General features: G+C 43.5%; 1 protein-coding gene and 1 long non-coding RNA gene across 3 annotated transcripts; one reads left to right on the forward strand and one right to left on the reverse strand.

Annotated features, from left to right (window-relative positions):
- Positions 1-902: 902 nt before the first annotated feature.
- nipal4 (NIPA like domain containing 4) lies at positions 903-17,081 on the reverse strand. Of its 2 annotated transcripts, XM_024803905.2 has the most exons (11): positions 16,943-17,081; positions 12,842-12,940; positions 10,433-10,570; positions 8,224-8,280; positions 7,262-7,352; positions 6,981-7,141; positions 6,297-6,464; positions 5,847-5,926; positions 5,009-5,221; positions 3,878-4,091; positions 903-3,387 (listed from the first exon to the last, which is right to left on the reverse strand). In XM_024803905.2, exons 1-10 carry the CDS (start codon positions 16,980-16,982, stop codon positions 3,900-3,902), a joined length of 1,239 nt encoding a protein of 412 aa, XP_024659673.2. In that variant the 5' UTR covers positions 16,983-17,081; the 3' UTR covers positions 903-3,387; positions 3,878-3,899. The 2 variants fall into 2 exon arrangements, with proteins under 2 accessions (XP_024659673.2, XP_024659672.2); XM_024803904.2 differs by having other exon boundaries at positions 903-4,091.
- Positions 16,475-17,102, forward strand: LOC143420886 (uncharacterized). The gene is made up of 3 exons (XR_013100651.1): positions 16,475-16,531; positions 16,745-16,810; positions 16,968-17,102. It is a non-coding gene; the product is annotated as an uncharacterized LOC143420886 (long non-coding RNA).
- Positions 17,103-17,183: the final 81 nt, after the last annotated feature.

The raw sequence follows: 17,183 nt of genomic DNA on the forward strand, positions 1-17,183 counted from the left end.
TGAAAGACAAACTTTGTGTCGCAGATCTTTACAATTAAATGATGTGACATGTTTTAACCCGTAAAACCAAACTGAAAATGTAAAAAAGTCCTTTAGAAATCATTCTAAAGTAAAGCTGGGCCTGTTTCATTTACAGGCATGGAAAGGGATCCAACACTCACAAATATCTCTCGTGAGTGTTGGTGACTGTGCTGCTGCTCAGAGAACCAGGCCTTCGTAGGGAAAAGGTTTGAGTTAAACAACTTTTGCAGTTTAGTTAAAAAAAATGACCTGAAATGCAATTTTTAAATTTTAACAGTTATTAATGACACATCACAGGAAAACAAAATGAAATCCGTTCCCTGCTCATGTGATGTTCAGCGATGGCACTGAAGCTTCGGTGGTCCACGGTGGTCTCAGGAGTGACGCAGCACTCCAAACTCTGTATTCCTGAATAACAGGTCCAAAAACATTGGACTGCAGCTTCAGAGGATCCACATGTGCTTCTCCAAAGTGACACAGTTACAGAAACTAACTTAATCAAATGCTAAATCTACTTTTGTACAGCTGAGCCATGTTTTACTCGTTAAACCCTTTGATGATGAGTTCACGGCCTCGATCTATAGTTTCACTTTAATCCAACATGACGCTCATTTATTAACGGGAGACTGCAGACATGAGAGTAGTCTCAGTCTTCACATCTACTCTCCAAAACATGACCAGTGGTTGGTGAGACAATGTCACGGCAGGTCGCTGGACTCAAACACGCCCATCGAGCATGAATGGCATCGTTTCCTTTTATATTTACACAATCTGAAGCTCTGATCCAACATGAGGACCAACTCACCCACCCTGAGTCTGGATGATAAATTAACATCATGGTGAAGGAAAAAAAAAAAAAAAAAAGCGATCCTTTGGTCAGTTCTTTATTGAAATGTTCAGAGAACACAAAAACAGTGTATTCATAGTAAAACAATCAATAAATACAAACAATAAAACCTGATTATAAAAGCAGTGGTGTGTCCCTTTATCAGAGTTCATATACCTGAACACTCAGAGCGTTTGGATATTTGTTCTTCTGAGCATCACAAGCTGAAACGTCTTCAGCAGCAAGGGCTTCACGGATCATCAGGCAGTGTGTGCATAACGCCTGTGACGAGGCATTCAAGGACACCTCAGAAGTTTAACCCACAGGAGGAGAACTAAACGCTGGGGTACTGAATGACAGCGCGCTACGTTAAAGTTAAAGCACACACTGAGTGACAGTCGCAAACACCTTGTTTGTTTGCTTCATTGACATCAGCCATCAGCAGAGAGGAGTTCAAAACCAGAGAGCACATGTCGCCCTGCAGAGGAGCGACCCGGCTAACATTAGGAGTTGTTTCTACTTCAATATTTAAAAAAAGACATTTATACAAAACAACAAAAGTCTCTCTGGTTTCAGAGGCCTTTAGTCTGACAGGATCCAGCACTCAGTCAGAAAATTTTCCATCAAACAAAAGAGCGAAACCCTTCCGCTCACTAACAATCCGGTCATTAAGTGATGACGTGACGAATCCTACTTCCGGGTCTAAAGTAGTCTGCGTTTAATATGGCTTTTGTGTTGTTAACATGTTTAATGTTTTGTATTTTCTTCTATTTGATCTCAAAAAGCTCCTAAAACAGTCAGTGATCACTGCTGACCTCCCTCGGCTTTTATTATCGCTAATCATTTATTTAAGCTCAGTTTTTAAAACCTTAGGATGTAACTACAGCCCAGCACATGCAGCAGTATATGAATGACTAACCTCGTATTGTGGATGGATTATCTCAGTTGTTCTCCTGGCTGAAGTTTGGTCCTTTTACAGCATCCTGCCATGCGATTACATTTGTTCCTGACCACCGAGAACACTCACGTTAACTTTTATCGAGTGGAAAAAAAGTTAGCTTGTTTATATTATGCTAACATAGCTGTGTCGCTAGCGGTCACGTAGCACATCATTATATACCAGCTAGCCCAACTTCAGTAACCCTACAAACGTCACTGCTGTTTAGTTTTCTGTCTTCATTTATGTTGGAAGTGATAACAGAGCTGTACATTTTAATTTGTTTCCAAAACCCCGCAGTCAGGACATGCTATATTGTATTTAGATAGAAGCTAGCGAGCTAACTTCCTGCTAACTTCTAACTCCGTTAAATGTCATAAATTCCGTTTTCATGGATGCCTGGATGTTAAACTCAATTGTTACACCTGGTAGAGCAGAACGCTGATCATTTTATTAAAGATGAAAGACTTTAGACAGTTTTTCAACTCTCAGTAATGCCACAGTGATCGTTTGATATATGGACCTGCAGCGGAGTTTAGACCCAGACACGGCTAGTGACGTCAGACTGAACAACCGGATGACAACGGGAGATAAAAAGAAAAAAATAAAAGTGGTGGAAACATTCAGACAGCTTTAACATGTGAGCAGATGTTTAATCTGTTTAGTTCATTCTCTCTTTTTAAGTCCACCCTCAAAACTCATCTGTTTAAAATTGCCTATTCTTAAATTTCTGTATGTTTTAACTTTTATCTTCTATTTTTATCATTGTGTATATTTCCAGTTTTTATCTGTTGTACAGTGTCCTTGGGTGCTTTGAAAGGCGCTATTTAAATAAAATGTATTATTATTATTATTATTATTATTATTAATCATCATTACATTTTAAATGTGTAATTTTTTAACTGTCTAAAATGGAGTTTTTAAAAGAGTGAATAAAATGATGTGGACGTATTATTGCCACGGTTACTCACCCTTTAAAATATTTCTCTGATCAGTGTGTGGGCGGAGTTCCAGGTACTCAGAAGGGGGAAAAAAAAAAAAAAAAAAAAAAAAAAAAGTAGAAACAGTGTTTGTGCAATTACTGTCAGAGCCAGGAGGGGGAGACGGTGGTTTGTGCAGCATCACAGCCACAGACGGGTGAACAACATGGATTATGTGCTTCTGATGAAATGTTTCTCATGATTTACTTGATGCAATAAGAGGTTTTTTGTTTGGGAGCAACAGAAACTCAGAAACACACAAACATCTGACATCAGGATCAAATTTAGAAATTTCCTGTGAATACAGAATGTAAATGATTAGACTCAGAGGCCAGAACTCCCAGAACAGCAGCTCTGATTCTGAGAATCTCCTTGAGTGTGTTGATCTCCAAGTAAATAATTTCTGATGAAGACACGCCCAACGTTTCATATTTAATAAAAACAGATTCTCTCACACGCCACACTTCAGCCTGCTCTGTGTGTGTCATCACTTATTCAGAGCTCGGTGTCAGATCACACGTCCACAACATAAACACCTGAGAAGCGATGACCAGCTCGGGCGCTGAGCATTAAAACGAGGAGCGTCTCACAGATGGCCGGTTTTCCTCTTTTCATGGATTTGTCTGCAAAAAACCACAACAACACCCACCGTAACGCCTGCACAAAGGCACCATTCAAGTTTTCAGACGCTGAATTTGACCGTAAATTCAGAAAAATATTGTTTCTGATATGCAGTAACTTCATTGATTGACCTTCATTTACTCAACACTAAGCAGCAGAGAACAGCTGCTCAGAGTACTTTTCACATGTCTGTGGGCAGTCTGCAGTATTTATACTGCTTTTTGTATCTCAGCCGCTGTTTTGCATCTTTTTGCATTTTGTGGCTCTTTGTATTTAAAGTGACTCTGCTAATGCAAAGAGAATGGAATGGACTAAAAGTCAGCTTCTGTTTTCAGTAATGATCTTTCATATTTATCTAAACGTTAAGTTTGTGATAATCTGAAGAGTAACAGTGAGTTTAGTGTAAGCTGGATCGCCGTCAGACTGGAGGCCGTTTTAGAACGTTCTTTAAAGTGCAGATCATTACAGTAACAGTCAGTGCGAAGTCTGAACCTGAGTCTCCTCCTCCTCTTCCTTAGCTGATGATGAAGACTCTCGGTCCCTCCTCTCTCATTGGGGGAAGGCTCTCGATCACCATGTTGTCCATCAGCCCGTACTTGTCTTCTTTTTTACTCCTTCCTCCTCCTCCATTGGTTACAACCTGCTGGTTAAGCTCCTCCCTCTCCACTGGCTGTGAGAGCTGAATGGTCAGCTCCTTCATCGTCATCTGCATCAAAAGACAAAGTATTTGAGTGACCTCAACAACCCTTTGAGGCTGAAACATGTAAAAGTGTTACTGCATCTAAATGCTAACATCAGCCTCGCTAACGTGTTTACCAACAGAAAATATCTGAATACTCAGGAACCCCAACTTCCTGTTTCATAGGCGTGCTCATGTAGCTGCCCAGAATGAGCCTTGCTGAGCTGCTGGCTAAAAGAAGGGTCTGAAAAAGATCTGGAGAACCTCACTAATTAGTGGCAAACTGGCTAGAACTGTTTCTGGGATGTTGATAGTCTTCTTGGAGCCACTGGGTGTGATGCTGGGGTCTCCATCTCTGAGGAGACTTTAACACTGATGTGGGTGACGATGGATAGAACTGGAGGAGTGCCCTGCTCAAACTAAACCAGAACTGGTTGTGTTTATTGGCTTTGTGTCATCACAGATTAGCTGCTCGACAATAAGGTGGCTGTAAGGGAAGCAGGTATCAGCTTAGGTCAAAGGTCAGGGGTGGACTTGATCTGCAGCTGTACGTCTTGTACACTTGTCATATGTCTTGTAGTCTTAGCATCGAAACATTTGCTACAGAAGGCTAATGATGTAAGACTCAGACTGAGGGGTCTGTGTTAGTTTTTCATGTACTGAACAATCAGTTGGTCCCATTTCATGTTTTTTCAGTTGATGCAACATATGGCACACATATATGTATGCCATCCATGTTTGCCAGGTTTCTGACACTGACAAACTCAACACTGCAGTCCTTTTTATGCACATTTTATTACAGTTCCAAAGTGAGAACATCGCCGTCAAAGCAGAGCAGAGCTGCAGGACGCATTCAATGTGTGACAGGTCCTCTGAAGAAGGAACTGTTCAAAATCTCACTGAGATGATCGGAATTTTAACAATAATGCAGACGGACCACCGACCTGCAGCTCTCTGAAAAGGTGCAGCATGGCCACGCCCACCACGATGACCACAAAGGATCCCAGAGTTGTAACGATGTCGATGGTCGACATGCTTCTCCACTCCTGGAAGAGGATGATGGAGGTGGATAGAACCACGGAGGTGAAGAGGACGTAGTAGATGGGATAAACCAGCAGGGTGTTGAAGATATCCAGAGACTTGTTCAGGTAGTTTACCTGGAGACAGGCACAAGGACAGGGAAGTCACACAAGTCCTGTGGCAGAAACATAAAGCATGTTTGTGTTTGTCCTGGGATCCATACATGTCAGCGATGCCTCTGAGAACACACTGAAGGGTGGGAAATTTCTGTTTTTCAATATATCATGGACAGGGTGTGTGTGTGGATGTTTAGGTTCTTTTCACTTGTGTTTATGTTGTGTGTGTAGTTATTTGGTGTCCTTCAGTGGGTGTTTGATCACTTCAGGGTCATTTTCTCTGCTGGTGTTTCTTTATGTATACATTTCTATGGAGATGACGCTGTTAGCTGTTACTCACTTTCATTATGCAAACACTAGAAATCCTGCATTGTGCCTTGGATGTGAGCTGATATCTGATGGAAAGTTACTTCATGTGTATTCATCCAAAAAGTTACAGATTTCTGCCCAAATGCTGAAGAGTCCTTTCAGATGAACAGTTTGTTTTGTGGAAACACAGATTAACAGGGATCCATCTAAAGGGAGGACGCAGCTGAAGCCCAAACATCTCCGGCCCAGCCATTCATCACTGCGTGCTTTACCATTAAACAATAATACAGCTGAGAAACAGAGATAAGGGCCGGACAAACAGACCTGTGAAACTTACCTGTGTTACTATGGAGACGATAAGCGTTGCCAACAGGATCCAGGTGAGAGGATTAGCAAGGACGGAAAGATCATAAAACACTGAAGATAAAGAGAGAACGCACACGTGATTTAATAACAGCAGCAGCCTTACAAAGGAGACATTTTATTTAAACAGTGATATTTTTCTATCAAACACAGATCCAGAAAAAAACAAAAAGTCTGAATTTGGAGACATCCTTGTTCATGTGTGTATGAGGCGTGATACTGTGTATTCATCTTTAAGACAGTGATGAGGGAGGGTTTTTAAAAAGTTGAATTGATTTTCCTGAGAATGAGCCATGTGACTCAAAGGAAACAAATAAAATGCAAAGAAAAGAAGCAGAATATCAGAACACCAGCATTGTCTTTCACAGAGCAGGAAAAACGCTTTTCTCTGCAGCACGGGCACGCCCGCTTCTCTCTCACTTACCTGTGTTGATGGCGATGGCGAGGCCTTTCACCGAGGAGACAGTGAACGTGCCGAGCAGCGAGCAGATGCCGATGTAGACGAGGATGTTGGACTGACCGAAGCGAGGACAGCAATACAGCACGAGCACCGCACACAGCACCAACACCAACGCCACATACACCAGAAAACCTGCACACGCACACACACACAGGACGGATGATAAGAAAACAGATTCTGACACAGAAACATGGATTTCTGCTCCTCACTTCACATCTGAACTGATAAAAAGTTGCTCTGCACCAAAGCTGAGGCTCAGGTGTTACTATGACGATAAGCCAGCCTCACATCTGTATCAGTGTGCCTGCATCTAGACTCTGGATCAGTGAGATAACACTGCTGACATCATGGTAAAATGACATCACCGGGCTGTCATTTTCAGCCGTCCAACCTTCCAGCTCGCCTCTGTGGCCTTACAGAAGGCTACGCAGTGACCTCTGGGGCTGACCAAGACGTCAAAATACAAAAACTGCAGTTTCTCTAATGTCCACTTGAGGCAGCATCCTGAAGTAATTCAGTCCTCATATGAGTCTTTGTGTGTGAACTGAAAACAATGATTTAAACCAAAGTTTCCTTAAAAAAAACGAACTAACTGAAGCTCGACGACCGAACGCTCTGAGTTTGAGATAGTAGAGCGACCCCTCTCACCAGGCTCCAGCAGCTTGTTGGTCATCTCCCGTAGTGATGTCACTTCCTGTTCCTGTGGGGCGTGGATAACCAACAGGATGCTTCCTAGCACACACAGCAGACAGCCAAGCTTCCCCACAATGTTCAACACCTCCCCCAGCAGGTAGGAGGACAGAACTGCACTGCAGAGCACACAGGACTTCACGTTAGCCTTGATACGGGCCACAGAAGGAAATTCAAGGACAAACATGCTGCTTTAAAACACAAACATAACGGAATTTAAATTTACAAACTAGAGCTACCTGATGAGGACACTCAGGGCGCCCAGCGGAGTCACCAGCGTGGCCGGAGCAAACATGTAGGCAGCGAAGTTGCAGACTTCTCCTGCTCCCACTGCAGAGGAAAAGAAAATCACTGCTGACAGCAACATAGGAACTATTTTTAATCACTCGAACATAAACCGAAATTTGAATAAGATCCAGGATGAGTTTAGCTGAAGGGAACTGCTGTTTAGCTCCATCACACGAGAGAAAAATACAGAACAGAGTAAAGCTGTTCGATATAACGATATATATCGGATGACGATATAAAAACATTTATCGTTTCATTTTACGCTGTCGTTTGTTTCGTGGTGTCGCAAAATAAACTGTTTACAGCAATGTTTTCACCGTTTTGATGGTCACTGTAGTGGTTATATTCATTTCTCTCTTTCTCTTAATTTAATAACCACACTACGGACGGACAAGCGCCTGCTTTTACGTGTCGTCGTTAGCAACAACGACGGTAAAACCATTGCGTTGCTCCGCGTGTCCGCTTGTTTGTTTTCCATGTAAACCTTTCACAATAAAGCTCAAGATCCTGTTGAGACTTTTCAAAATAAACTGAGTCACGTGAAAGAGGATGCAGAGAGTTTACAGAGGAGAAAAGAGCCGTCAGGTGCTAAAAAATAAACCTTAGACTCAAACTTTGAAAGGAAACGGCGGCCGTTACAACTTATGTCCAAAAATGTATCGTTTCATGCATCTGTTAAAACACTCGACTGCAGCTACACGACGCCCAGCTGGAAAAAAAACATGCAAGTCGAGTTGCCTGAGATTCACAGAATTTACAGAAAATGTTACATTTTTGTGATTTATATCGTAGCCGTTTACTTTCGTGACAGATTTGTATACATGTCACATCCTAAACTAACAGCTGTTGGCTGTGCTTGTACTCCAGCCACAGAACTGTGGATCAGAAAATTAGATGGAACTGAAACTCTTACTGGTTAACAGGCCTCCCCACCACAGCCAGTCCTTCAGGTAACCATGGCCTCCGTCACCTACAGAAACACACACAGCACAATCAGCACGATGCTCCACCTCATTTACCTGAAAACCGAAACTTGTCTTTGTATTTAGAGACCATTATATCCGCATTTAGAGAGAGACTAGGATACCAGTCCTAAAGTAAATTTACAAACTATAAAAATATGTCGACAATCTGTCCCCCAACACCTTCCTATAAATATATCAAACATAGAAACGTCTGAAACTGGCTCATCCAAGTCAGGAAATCTTTGTTTTCCTCCTTTTTTTCCATCTTTAACACATTTCATCACTAAATTATAGAATAGATCTTTATTGTCACAAGAACAACGAAACAGTTTGGCATCTCTCCGTAAGCAGCATGTAGATTTTTTACAGTAAAATTCCTTTAGAATAAGAGAAACCAAAAAATAAACTTAAAGTTCAGTCTGTAGGTACATACATACCTACACAGCGAATGTGTGTAATGACGCAAGTATCTACACAGATATGTACAAGTTATATATGCCATATAAAAGAGCAGGTGCAGTGTAAGGAGCAATATAAAAATCTTGGAACCAGTTCAGGGAGGAAGCATCAGCACGTCCATAAACCAGAGGCTGTAAACAGGAAGTCTGTTAAAAATCCCATCTGCCACACAGCGAGCCTCCTTTACAGGCTATGGAACAAATTCAAGGACAAATGTGTGGCTTTAAAACCTTAGCCTGATCCATCCTCCAAACATTCATTCACTCTCAGAGACAAACATCAGCAAGCTCTTCATAGAAGAGAAAACCCACCAAACCCACAGTCTTAATTATTCTAATGAACATCGATTCTTCCAAAATGAGTTTAGTTCCCAAAACTCAGACCTGCAGATGTCAGATGCCGTTCTCAGACTTCATGTTTGCTTTTAACGCGTTTTTTTCCAGTATATAAAATTTAATTTACTGGCAGATTTACTCTACATGTACTTTGTGAATTTTCAGAGTCACAGAACCTGAACCTTCTGTGTTTTTTAAAAACACTGTGGCAGCGAGCAGACCTGAAACAACCACAGTGTGACACAAATAGCAGCGAGGGAATAACAGAAACTCTGAGAGTGATGATTCAGACATGATCTGTGATACTCATGAGCTCGTCTGTCACGCTATACATGAGTCGTTGCACAGTCCTTGGGCAAGACACTTCACCTGCCGCCTACTGGTGTTGGCCAGAGGGGCCGATGGTGCGATATGGCAGCCTCGCCTCTGTCAGTCTGCCCCAGGGCAGCTGTGGCCACAACTGTAGCTGCCTCCACCAGTGTGTGGATGTGAGAGTGAATGAATGGTAAAGCGCTTTGAAGGTCCCGAAAAGGGCTATATAAATGCAATCCATTATTATCATCATCATCATCATTATTATTATTAGGGCTGTTTGATATAACGATATATATCGGATGACGATATAAAAACATTTATCGTTTCATTTTATGCTATCGTTTGTTTCGTGGTGTCACAAAATAAACTGTTTACGGCAATATTTTTTCCACACGCGACGGTAACACCATCGCGTGTCCGCTTGTTTATTTTCCCCATAAACCTTTCACAATAATGCTCAAGATCCTGTTGAGACTTTTCAAAATAAAAATAATTATGTGAAAGAGGATGCAGAGAGTTTACAGAGGAGAAGCAAAAAAGAGCCGTCAGGTGCTAAAAAATAAACCTTAGACTCAAACGTTAGAACAGGCTTTTCCCCGCAGCACGCCGTGTAATAAATACTCACAAAGAAAAAAGCGGTCACATCGCACAGCCCTTATTATTATTATTAGTAGTAGTAGTATTAGTATTCACCCCGAGAGCACCTGAAACTGATATCACTTCCTGGAAAGTCAGAAAGTCATTACATAGGAGGGAGAAGAGCACTGGAAGCAACAGCGACTCAGAGTGGGAGGTGAGTGAGTTCCTGTAGTGGTGGTAAAGGTCAACGGTCTCATCTAAAATATCAATAAACACTCCAAATATAATATTGACCTCGAAGATTAAACAGACAAAGCTGCCCCTCCCTCCTCGACCGATGCATTTACTGGGAACTATTTTCAATTTTGGATGAATCCACATGTGGTCTTGCCATGAATACTGATAGCATCAGGGCTGAGCCCAGATAAACCTCATAAGTCAAACATCAGAAACACCTGACTCTGCTCACCTGCTCTGGTGTGTCCGTTGTTGGCCAATCGGAGGAGGGCTTTCTTCTTGAGAATGACACTCCCACCAATCAAGAAGGCCGACAGCAGGGCGAGGGTCAGGCCCAGCCACAGGTTGTAGGTGCTGTTTGACTGTACATCTGGAGACAAACACGACGTCACTGAGTGTGTGTTTATCAGGGTGTGTGTGAACCTCAGACTGTGTGTTTATCAGCGTTACCACACCACGCAAATGCTGCCCCACACATACAGGTCTGAGGTAAACTGGCACCACAGCTGGTGGGGAAGCCTCTTGAATTTCCAGCTAATAAACTAGTGGTGGCTGTCCAATAAGAAGTGGCCCTGGGGTCATTAACCCACTTTACCCATCAGACCTCTGTGACACACTGCCCCACTCCATCATGTGAACACAACAGGACACCTTAGCTCATGTGACGAGCTCCTAAGACTGGCAGAGTCATATTATCCGAGCAGAGCCCGCCGTCTGAGAGAGCAGCGCTTACTCACAGTTCCTGAAGTTTCTATAGAAACGGAGGCAGAGCCTTCAGCCGTCAGGCCCCTCGCATGGAACCAGTCTGGATTCAGGCGACACCCCCTCCACTCTCTGAGGCTTCATTGTTTTATAGGCAGGGCTGAATCAGGTGACCGTGAACCCTAAACCAGTTATGCTGCAGCGGGCTTAGAGTGCTAAGGGACCTCCCATGATGCACTGGGAATTTCTTCTACGCTCCTGTCTCTTTGTCCCCAGGTGTTTTTACGGCGCTTCGCTCTGTCAGTAAGTTTTGCATCTCTGTGCTCTTCATTCCCCCCGCTCACTGAGCCTGGCTCTGTTGGAGGTCACCGTCACTAAAAGCTGTTGCTATTTCAGCTGTGAGGTGACTGAATGTTCAAAGATGAAGAGCTGACACTGATGCTATTGTTTCATTTAGAAAAATAACCTGTACCGCGCACACACACATACAGAAAGACACCCCACCCCCCACCCACCGATATGCATATGTGGCCTCTGCTTGTGCACCTGATCTCGCTCACAGCGGTGATGGTCACGCTTTAGTTCACCTGAACGAGTCTGTGCTGCGTCCGACTTCCTCCTCCATTGTCTGTACTGAGGAAGTGTGGAGTAACCTTCCTCTCTCTGCTTCTCTCTTGCTATTTGATCTACTCCATGTTTGGTCTGCTCATCATCTTCAACTGTGCTTCGGTGTGCTTGGACACATCCTGCCTGTCAGGCTACCACGATGCCAACACTGACGTGACAGATACAGTTACACGTCCTGTGGAGTTCATTTCCTTGTTCCTCGTGTTACATCTGATCTGCTACACAGTTAACCCTGATAGTGCGAGGAACCGATCACTTCCTGGAAAGACAGTTTCAGGAACTCGTCTCCAGAGACACGGAGAACAATGGAGACAACAACACAATCAAACAGTCATTAAAGTTGCAGCTCATTAGCTTCCTGTAGGGGAAACTTCTAATGACATCATCCACAATGTCAACAAATAAAGAATGATTTTTTTCTTTCCCAATAAAGGTTTTTCATCTTGGAAACACTTGTGCATATAAACATTAGCACAAGCATTGGCCACTGCATCCTTCGAGTCTGTGTGTAACCTGAAGTCTGTCAGCAGTAATCAGGATTCTCATACCTGAACTTATTTGGGCTTGTTAGTTTATCATGTTTGCTAATACTCATAAACTAACAGCGTTACAGCTAAATACATAACATGACTAAACATGGAGGCTTTACCCTTTTTAAACAGATTCTGATTCACTCTAGACAATGATAATATTTCCGTGGTGGGCGCAGCTCTACCAATCATTGGGTTGGTGGTTCGGTCCTGTACGTGCTAAAGTATCCTTGAGCAAGCTGGTGAACCCCGAGTTTCTCTCCGATGTGCTCGTCAGAGTGTGACTGGGTGAAGGAGGCGTGTCGTATAAAAGACTGAGTGCTGAGGTGGAAACGCTACAATGAGAAAATAGTGCATTTTTATTTTTCTCACAAAGAAAAAGGCCGACGACACAGAGTGTGTTAACAAAACAGATTATTTGTGGACCCCCTCCCCCCCTTAAACACTGGCTGATGAGTGGAAAATCCACTCATCAGCGCCTCATTCGGCTAATTTAACCTGCAGCTGTTGTTTACCTGTTGTCTCAGGTTTCCGGCACAGCACTGCTGACTCAGCAACACTGTAGTCATGGGCAACTAAGAACTATGTGAAAGTGTCAGATATCAGATTATTATTCTGAAGAAAGACTCGATGGATGAGACTGACGTGAGCCCTGACAACCATCAACACACAACAACGAATCTTTAAACACACTGATATTTAACCCTAAACAAACTCCTCGTGCCCACTTACACAGGAATGTGTGTGTGTGTGTGTGTGTGTGGGGGGGGGGGGGGGGATACCTGTCTGTGTGCCATTGCTCAGGTGTGTGTTAATCAGCGTTTCTCCAGTGACCAAACACACTGTGAACTGAGAGCCACACCACAACCTCACCGCCGACCCTGCAGAGACACAAACGCGACACATTTTTACATCCTTTATGTTTCAGCTAATTATTTATTTTTTACTGATTACAGCCGCGTCCATGGAAGCACTCTCGTTAACCAAAGGTAGTTGAAGCAGGAGCGTCCGGCAGGCTGAATTTAGCAACAGTGACATCATTAAAAAGACACTCAAATGCGTTTTATTTTGAAGATTTAAACACTGCTAACAAACATTGAAAACAACTTTCCCAAAGCTCTGGGAGCTGCACGGCTCTGGGGTAAAACACAGGCGTGACTTTCACCAGTCCAAGATGGCGGAGCTTGACTCTGTCTGCGTGAAAGACTCAGCGGAGACGTCAGCGGTGGGACAGTATGAGACAGTCTGCTCCAGCACCAGCTAGTCGGCTGTGACTGAACTTTCAAAGTAAAATTCTTGGATAAATACAGAGTCTCATAAATACAGAGCAGTGTGCTCTGAACTTCAATTTTCCACATGAACTCCTCAAAGCATGTTTCAAACAAAACAAGACGGTGGACAAAACACAGCAGAGAGAGGACGCTGCTGTGTCTGAGCTGAAGTGTTCAGGAAGCTGTGGAGAAATGTATGACTCCCCAAAGAAAGACAGTGACAGCACATGACCCTGGGTGTTTCTATCACTGGATCGATTAGTTTTCATCATAAATAAATTTAATAAATTAAATGAATTACATTTTAAAGGCAAAAACCAAACAGGGGGATTTTTCAGCAGCAGAAGAAAACAGATGGATAGTGTGAATAATCGGGCACTCCTTACAGGACAACAGGAGCTCTGTTTTAAACAGCATTCACATCAGGAAGCGTCTCCGGGGCGTATGGTTCGAAGACGCAGCTGCAGGCGTGTAACACTGACCCGACCGTTGTGCTGCTGCAGTAACAACACGCAGCGGAGAGGACGAGTAAAACCAGGCAGAGCAGTTTAATATTTACACTGTCAACAGTGAGCGCTCGTACACGCGGGCCACCATAAAACACACCCCACAGCAGTGTAGGGGACAGATCAACAGCAAGCGCAGAAAAACAGTGTTTGGATTTTAGACTCAGGATGTAATTAAGAGACAATTAAATACAACAAAATCAAAAATACTGAGAGGGAGAAACACGGACGTCAAGGTCAAATCCTCACAACACACTCGGGCCAAATTATGGAAAAACGGAACTGATTTTCAGGAAAGAAAGAAAAAAAAAAAGGCAGAAATTTAGCTAAAAGCCACACGAACATTCACATTTCCCTATTGGCCATGAATTAAACAAAATAATTGTCCATCTTACGATGCTTTTACATGATGCCAAGCTGTCTGTTTCTATGGCGCTTCCTCAAAACAGCAACTTTTATCTAATTTGGCCTGAATTACAGGAGCAGGCCAGCATCCCTGAACAGCAGCCGGCTGCTTGGATTTTAAGGTCCGGACTCTTCTACTGCGAAGCTGTGTGGATTCTCTGTCAGCCCCATGGCTTCACAGTAGAAGAGTCCAGATGTTGGGCCGGGCTGCCTACGGCTCAGCGCTTTCGCCAACATCTGGAGCATGACGAAACCCAAAATGTAACAACGATGAGCCGGGACTGCCGAGCAGCTAGACTCCTCCACCACACAGGAACGGGACAACATTTACTCATAAAAGTCCAGCAGCTGCTCTCCTCAGCTACAGCTGTTTATGGGCTGATGTTAAAAGACCACACAGTGGGAAACATCTACTATCTAAAATCTATCATAAGATAATATCCATCTGAATAGAGCCCAGAGAAATGTGTGAAAACAGCGAGATCAAACCGAGCTGCTGTGAGATATAATCAAAGAGTTTCATCAGGAAATACGAGAACATAAATTTCATGTTCATCAGAGCAGGTGCGCTCAGTCTTCCATCATATTTCTGAGATTTGCATCATAAAAGCTCAGCACGGGCTGGAAATCATTAACAGCAGCCTCCATGACTCAAGCTGAACATGATGATGGGAACTAAGCTGAGCTGAAGCATAGAAAACAAACAGAAGTACAACTGCTGCTTGTTTCTGTGCTGATTATTACCCAGCTAACACACAAAGTGTGTTCCTGCAGTGTTGATAATGTCAGTTATTGCCTTCAAATATATCTGTGACCGAGTATCTCCAGGTCACTAATCCAAGGAGCCGGGAAAGAAAAGCGATCAGATTCTTTAAGTTTGTTGGAGATGCTTCATCCCAGAAGCTTCTTCAGTTCTGAAACCAAATGGAGCAGAGTCCCAGGGACTTAAGCCTGAGTGGGAGTTGACCCTTAAGAGTGATTCATCAAATGATTCAATGTGTGAAAATGGGTGTGGGTCATTGTCAGCAGAGGTTTCAGGTGAAACTATTGTGAGACCTTGCCTCACTCTGTCATGTGACTTATTGAGAACACTTGAGCCAGGATGTGAGTGGGCGTTAAGGCGTCTGGGAGGCATCTCAAAACCGCCTGTCTTCTCTGTCCAAAATGTGAACATCCTCGTAGAGTGACCTTTGACCTTTAGATGTACAGCCGAGGTGGCTCTTCTAGGTTCTCCCATGTGTTTATGAAGTGTTGGGTTTCTGTAGAGGTCTGAGCTCTCCTTGCTGCGCTGCACAGGATACTATTGCTGCCACAAACGATTATTTTGATAGTCGACTAATCAGATCATCATCCATTGTACTTAAAACGTACAGCTTATTGCACCAGCATGTATCTGCTCTTATATAACCATCACTAGCTTACAGCTTGAAGTGTTTAAGGTCTGTGCTAACTAAAAATAAAGACAAGATGGTAGTTTATTAAATTTTAATTAAATGTGCAGATTGTTTCGGTGAAGTTTAATAAACTCACCGATTTACTCAGGAACAAATAAAATACTAAAAAAAAGCCAAACAATAACATGTTTAAGTTCTCTAAGTGACTCATATATCATGTTTAACCTGAGTACTGAAAGACAGCGGTGGGTTTGAAAACAATTTGCCGGGAGTCCGGTGTTCTCACGGCGCTAGTTAGCCTAGCCCCCGGCTCGCTATCGAGCTAGTGGGTAACAGACGTCTCCGAAAACGTCGGAGCGCTTTTGAAAATATGTGGTGTCCTGATAAACTGAGCAGATATTTGAGGTTTACACAGCTACATTCTGGCCTGAAAATATGTTAAACGTTTATTTTGTGACCCAGAAAGAATAATAAGAGTAATATTAAAACTAACTAACTGCCGCCATTGTTGGAAACTGCGCTGGGCTGCGCTATGAATTCTGGGACACAGCTTCTTCTTCTTCTGGGTTTAACGGCAGCTGGCATCCTTGTACATGCAGTGCTGCCATCTTCTGTTTCAGTCCGTTATTACACTCTTAAATCCTGCTACTTATTCCTGCGGCTTTTGTGATCTTACAAAGCTTCAAACGACGCGTCGACTATTAAATCAGTCGTCGACGATTTTGATAGTCGACTAATCGTGACTAGTCGACTAATCGTGGCAGCCCTACAGGATACACCACCAGCTCTGGTCTGAGGGTGTGGCTGGGTCTGAGGTACACTGGGATGTCGTGTTTGGAGAACACTGAGTTTCTCTGATTAACCTGCTACATAACAGATGATAGTGCTGTCCCAGTGTAAGTGAAGAAGCTCCTCAGAGAGGAGAACAATCTTCAACAAACTTCAACAAGTCTGTGGCTGTTCTTCTCAAGCTCCTCAGAATTGTGACAGAACACCAGAGATGATGGCAGCTAAACTACAACTGAGCTCCACAGCAAGTTTACACGCTGGATTTATTTTTGATCAACTATTTGTCAATCTCTCTCTCCCGCTGTCTCTCTCACACACAGAGCAAACACTCGTGGAAACGCCCCTGTCCATCAGGCTGAGGAGAAGGAGCAGTTTTCCGGATCGTTGTGAGTCATTTTTAAACAGAGCGCACCCGCACTCTGCACTTGTTTCCTGCTCCACAAACAAACACCTGACTGTGACACACACACACACACACACACACACACACACACACACACTTCTTTCTGACTTCTTACCGTTTGTGCACGTCTCATTGCTCAGGTGAACATCTCGCATCGTGCTGCTTTGTTGAGGCTTTCACAGAACCGGAAGTAGCCTGCGGACTCTGCGCATCCACAGAACTCAAGTTAATTGTCCGGAGATGTTCAGAAAGCGAGCAACAGCGTCGCAGCCAGCATGGAACCCGGAGCCCGGCTCACTCACACCACAGCCCCGTCACGGAATCAGCGGAACAACGACTGAAAGCAGCGGGGCAGG

The sequence above is a fragment of the Maylandia zebra genome, linkage group LG10, assembly GCF_041146795.1.
Source record: "Maylandia zebra isolate NMK-2024a linkage group LG10, Mzebra_GT3a, whole genome shotgun sequence".
Lineage (NCBI taxonomy): Eukaryota > Metazoa > Chordata > Actinopteri > Cichliformes > Cichlidae > Maylandia > Maylandia zebra.

Coding starts and splice junctions, on each gene's coding strand:
- nipal4 (XM_024803905.2), bottom strand. CDS start 16,982: ATGCGAGATGTTCACCTGAGCAATGAGACGTGCACAAACG. Junction 12,941..16,942: donor CAATGAGACGTGCACAAACG/GTAAGAAGTCAG, acceptor GTGTCTCTGCAG/GGTCGGCGGTGAGGTTGTGG. Junction 7,353..8,223: donor GTGGGGAGGCCTGTTAACCA/GTAAGAGTTTCA, acceptor TTTCCTCTGCAG/TGGGAGCAGGAGAAGTCTGC.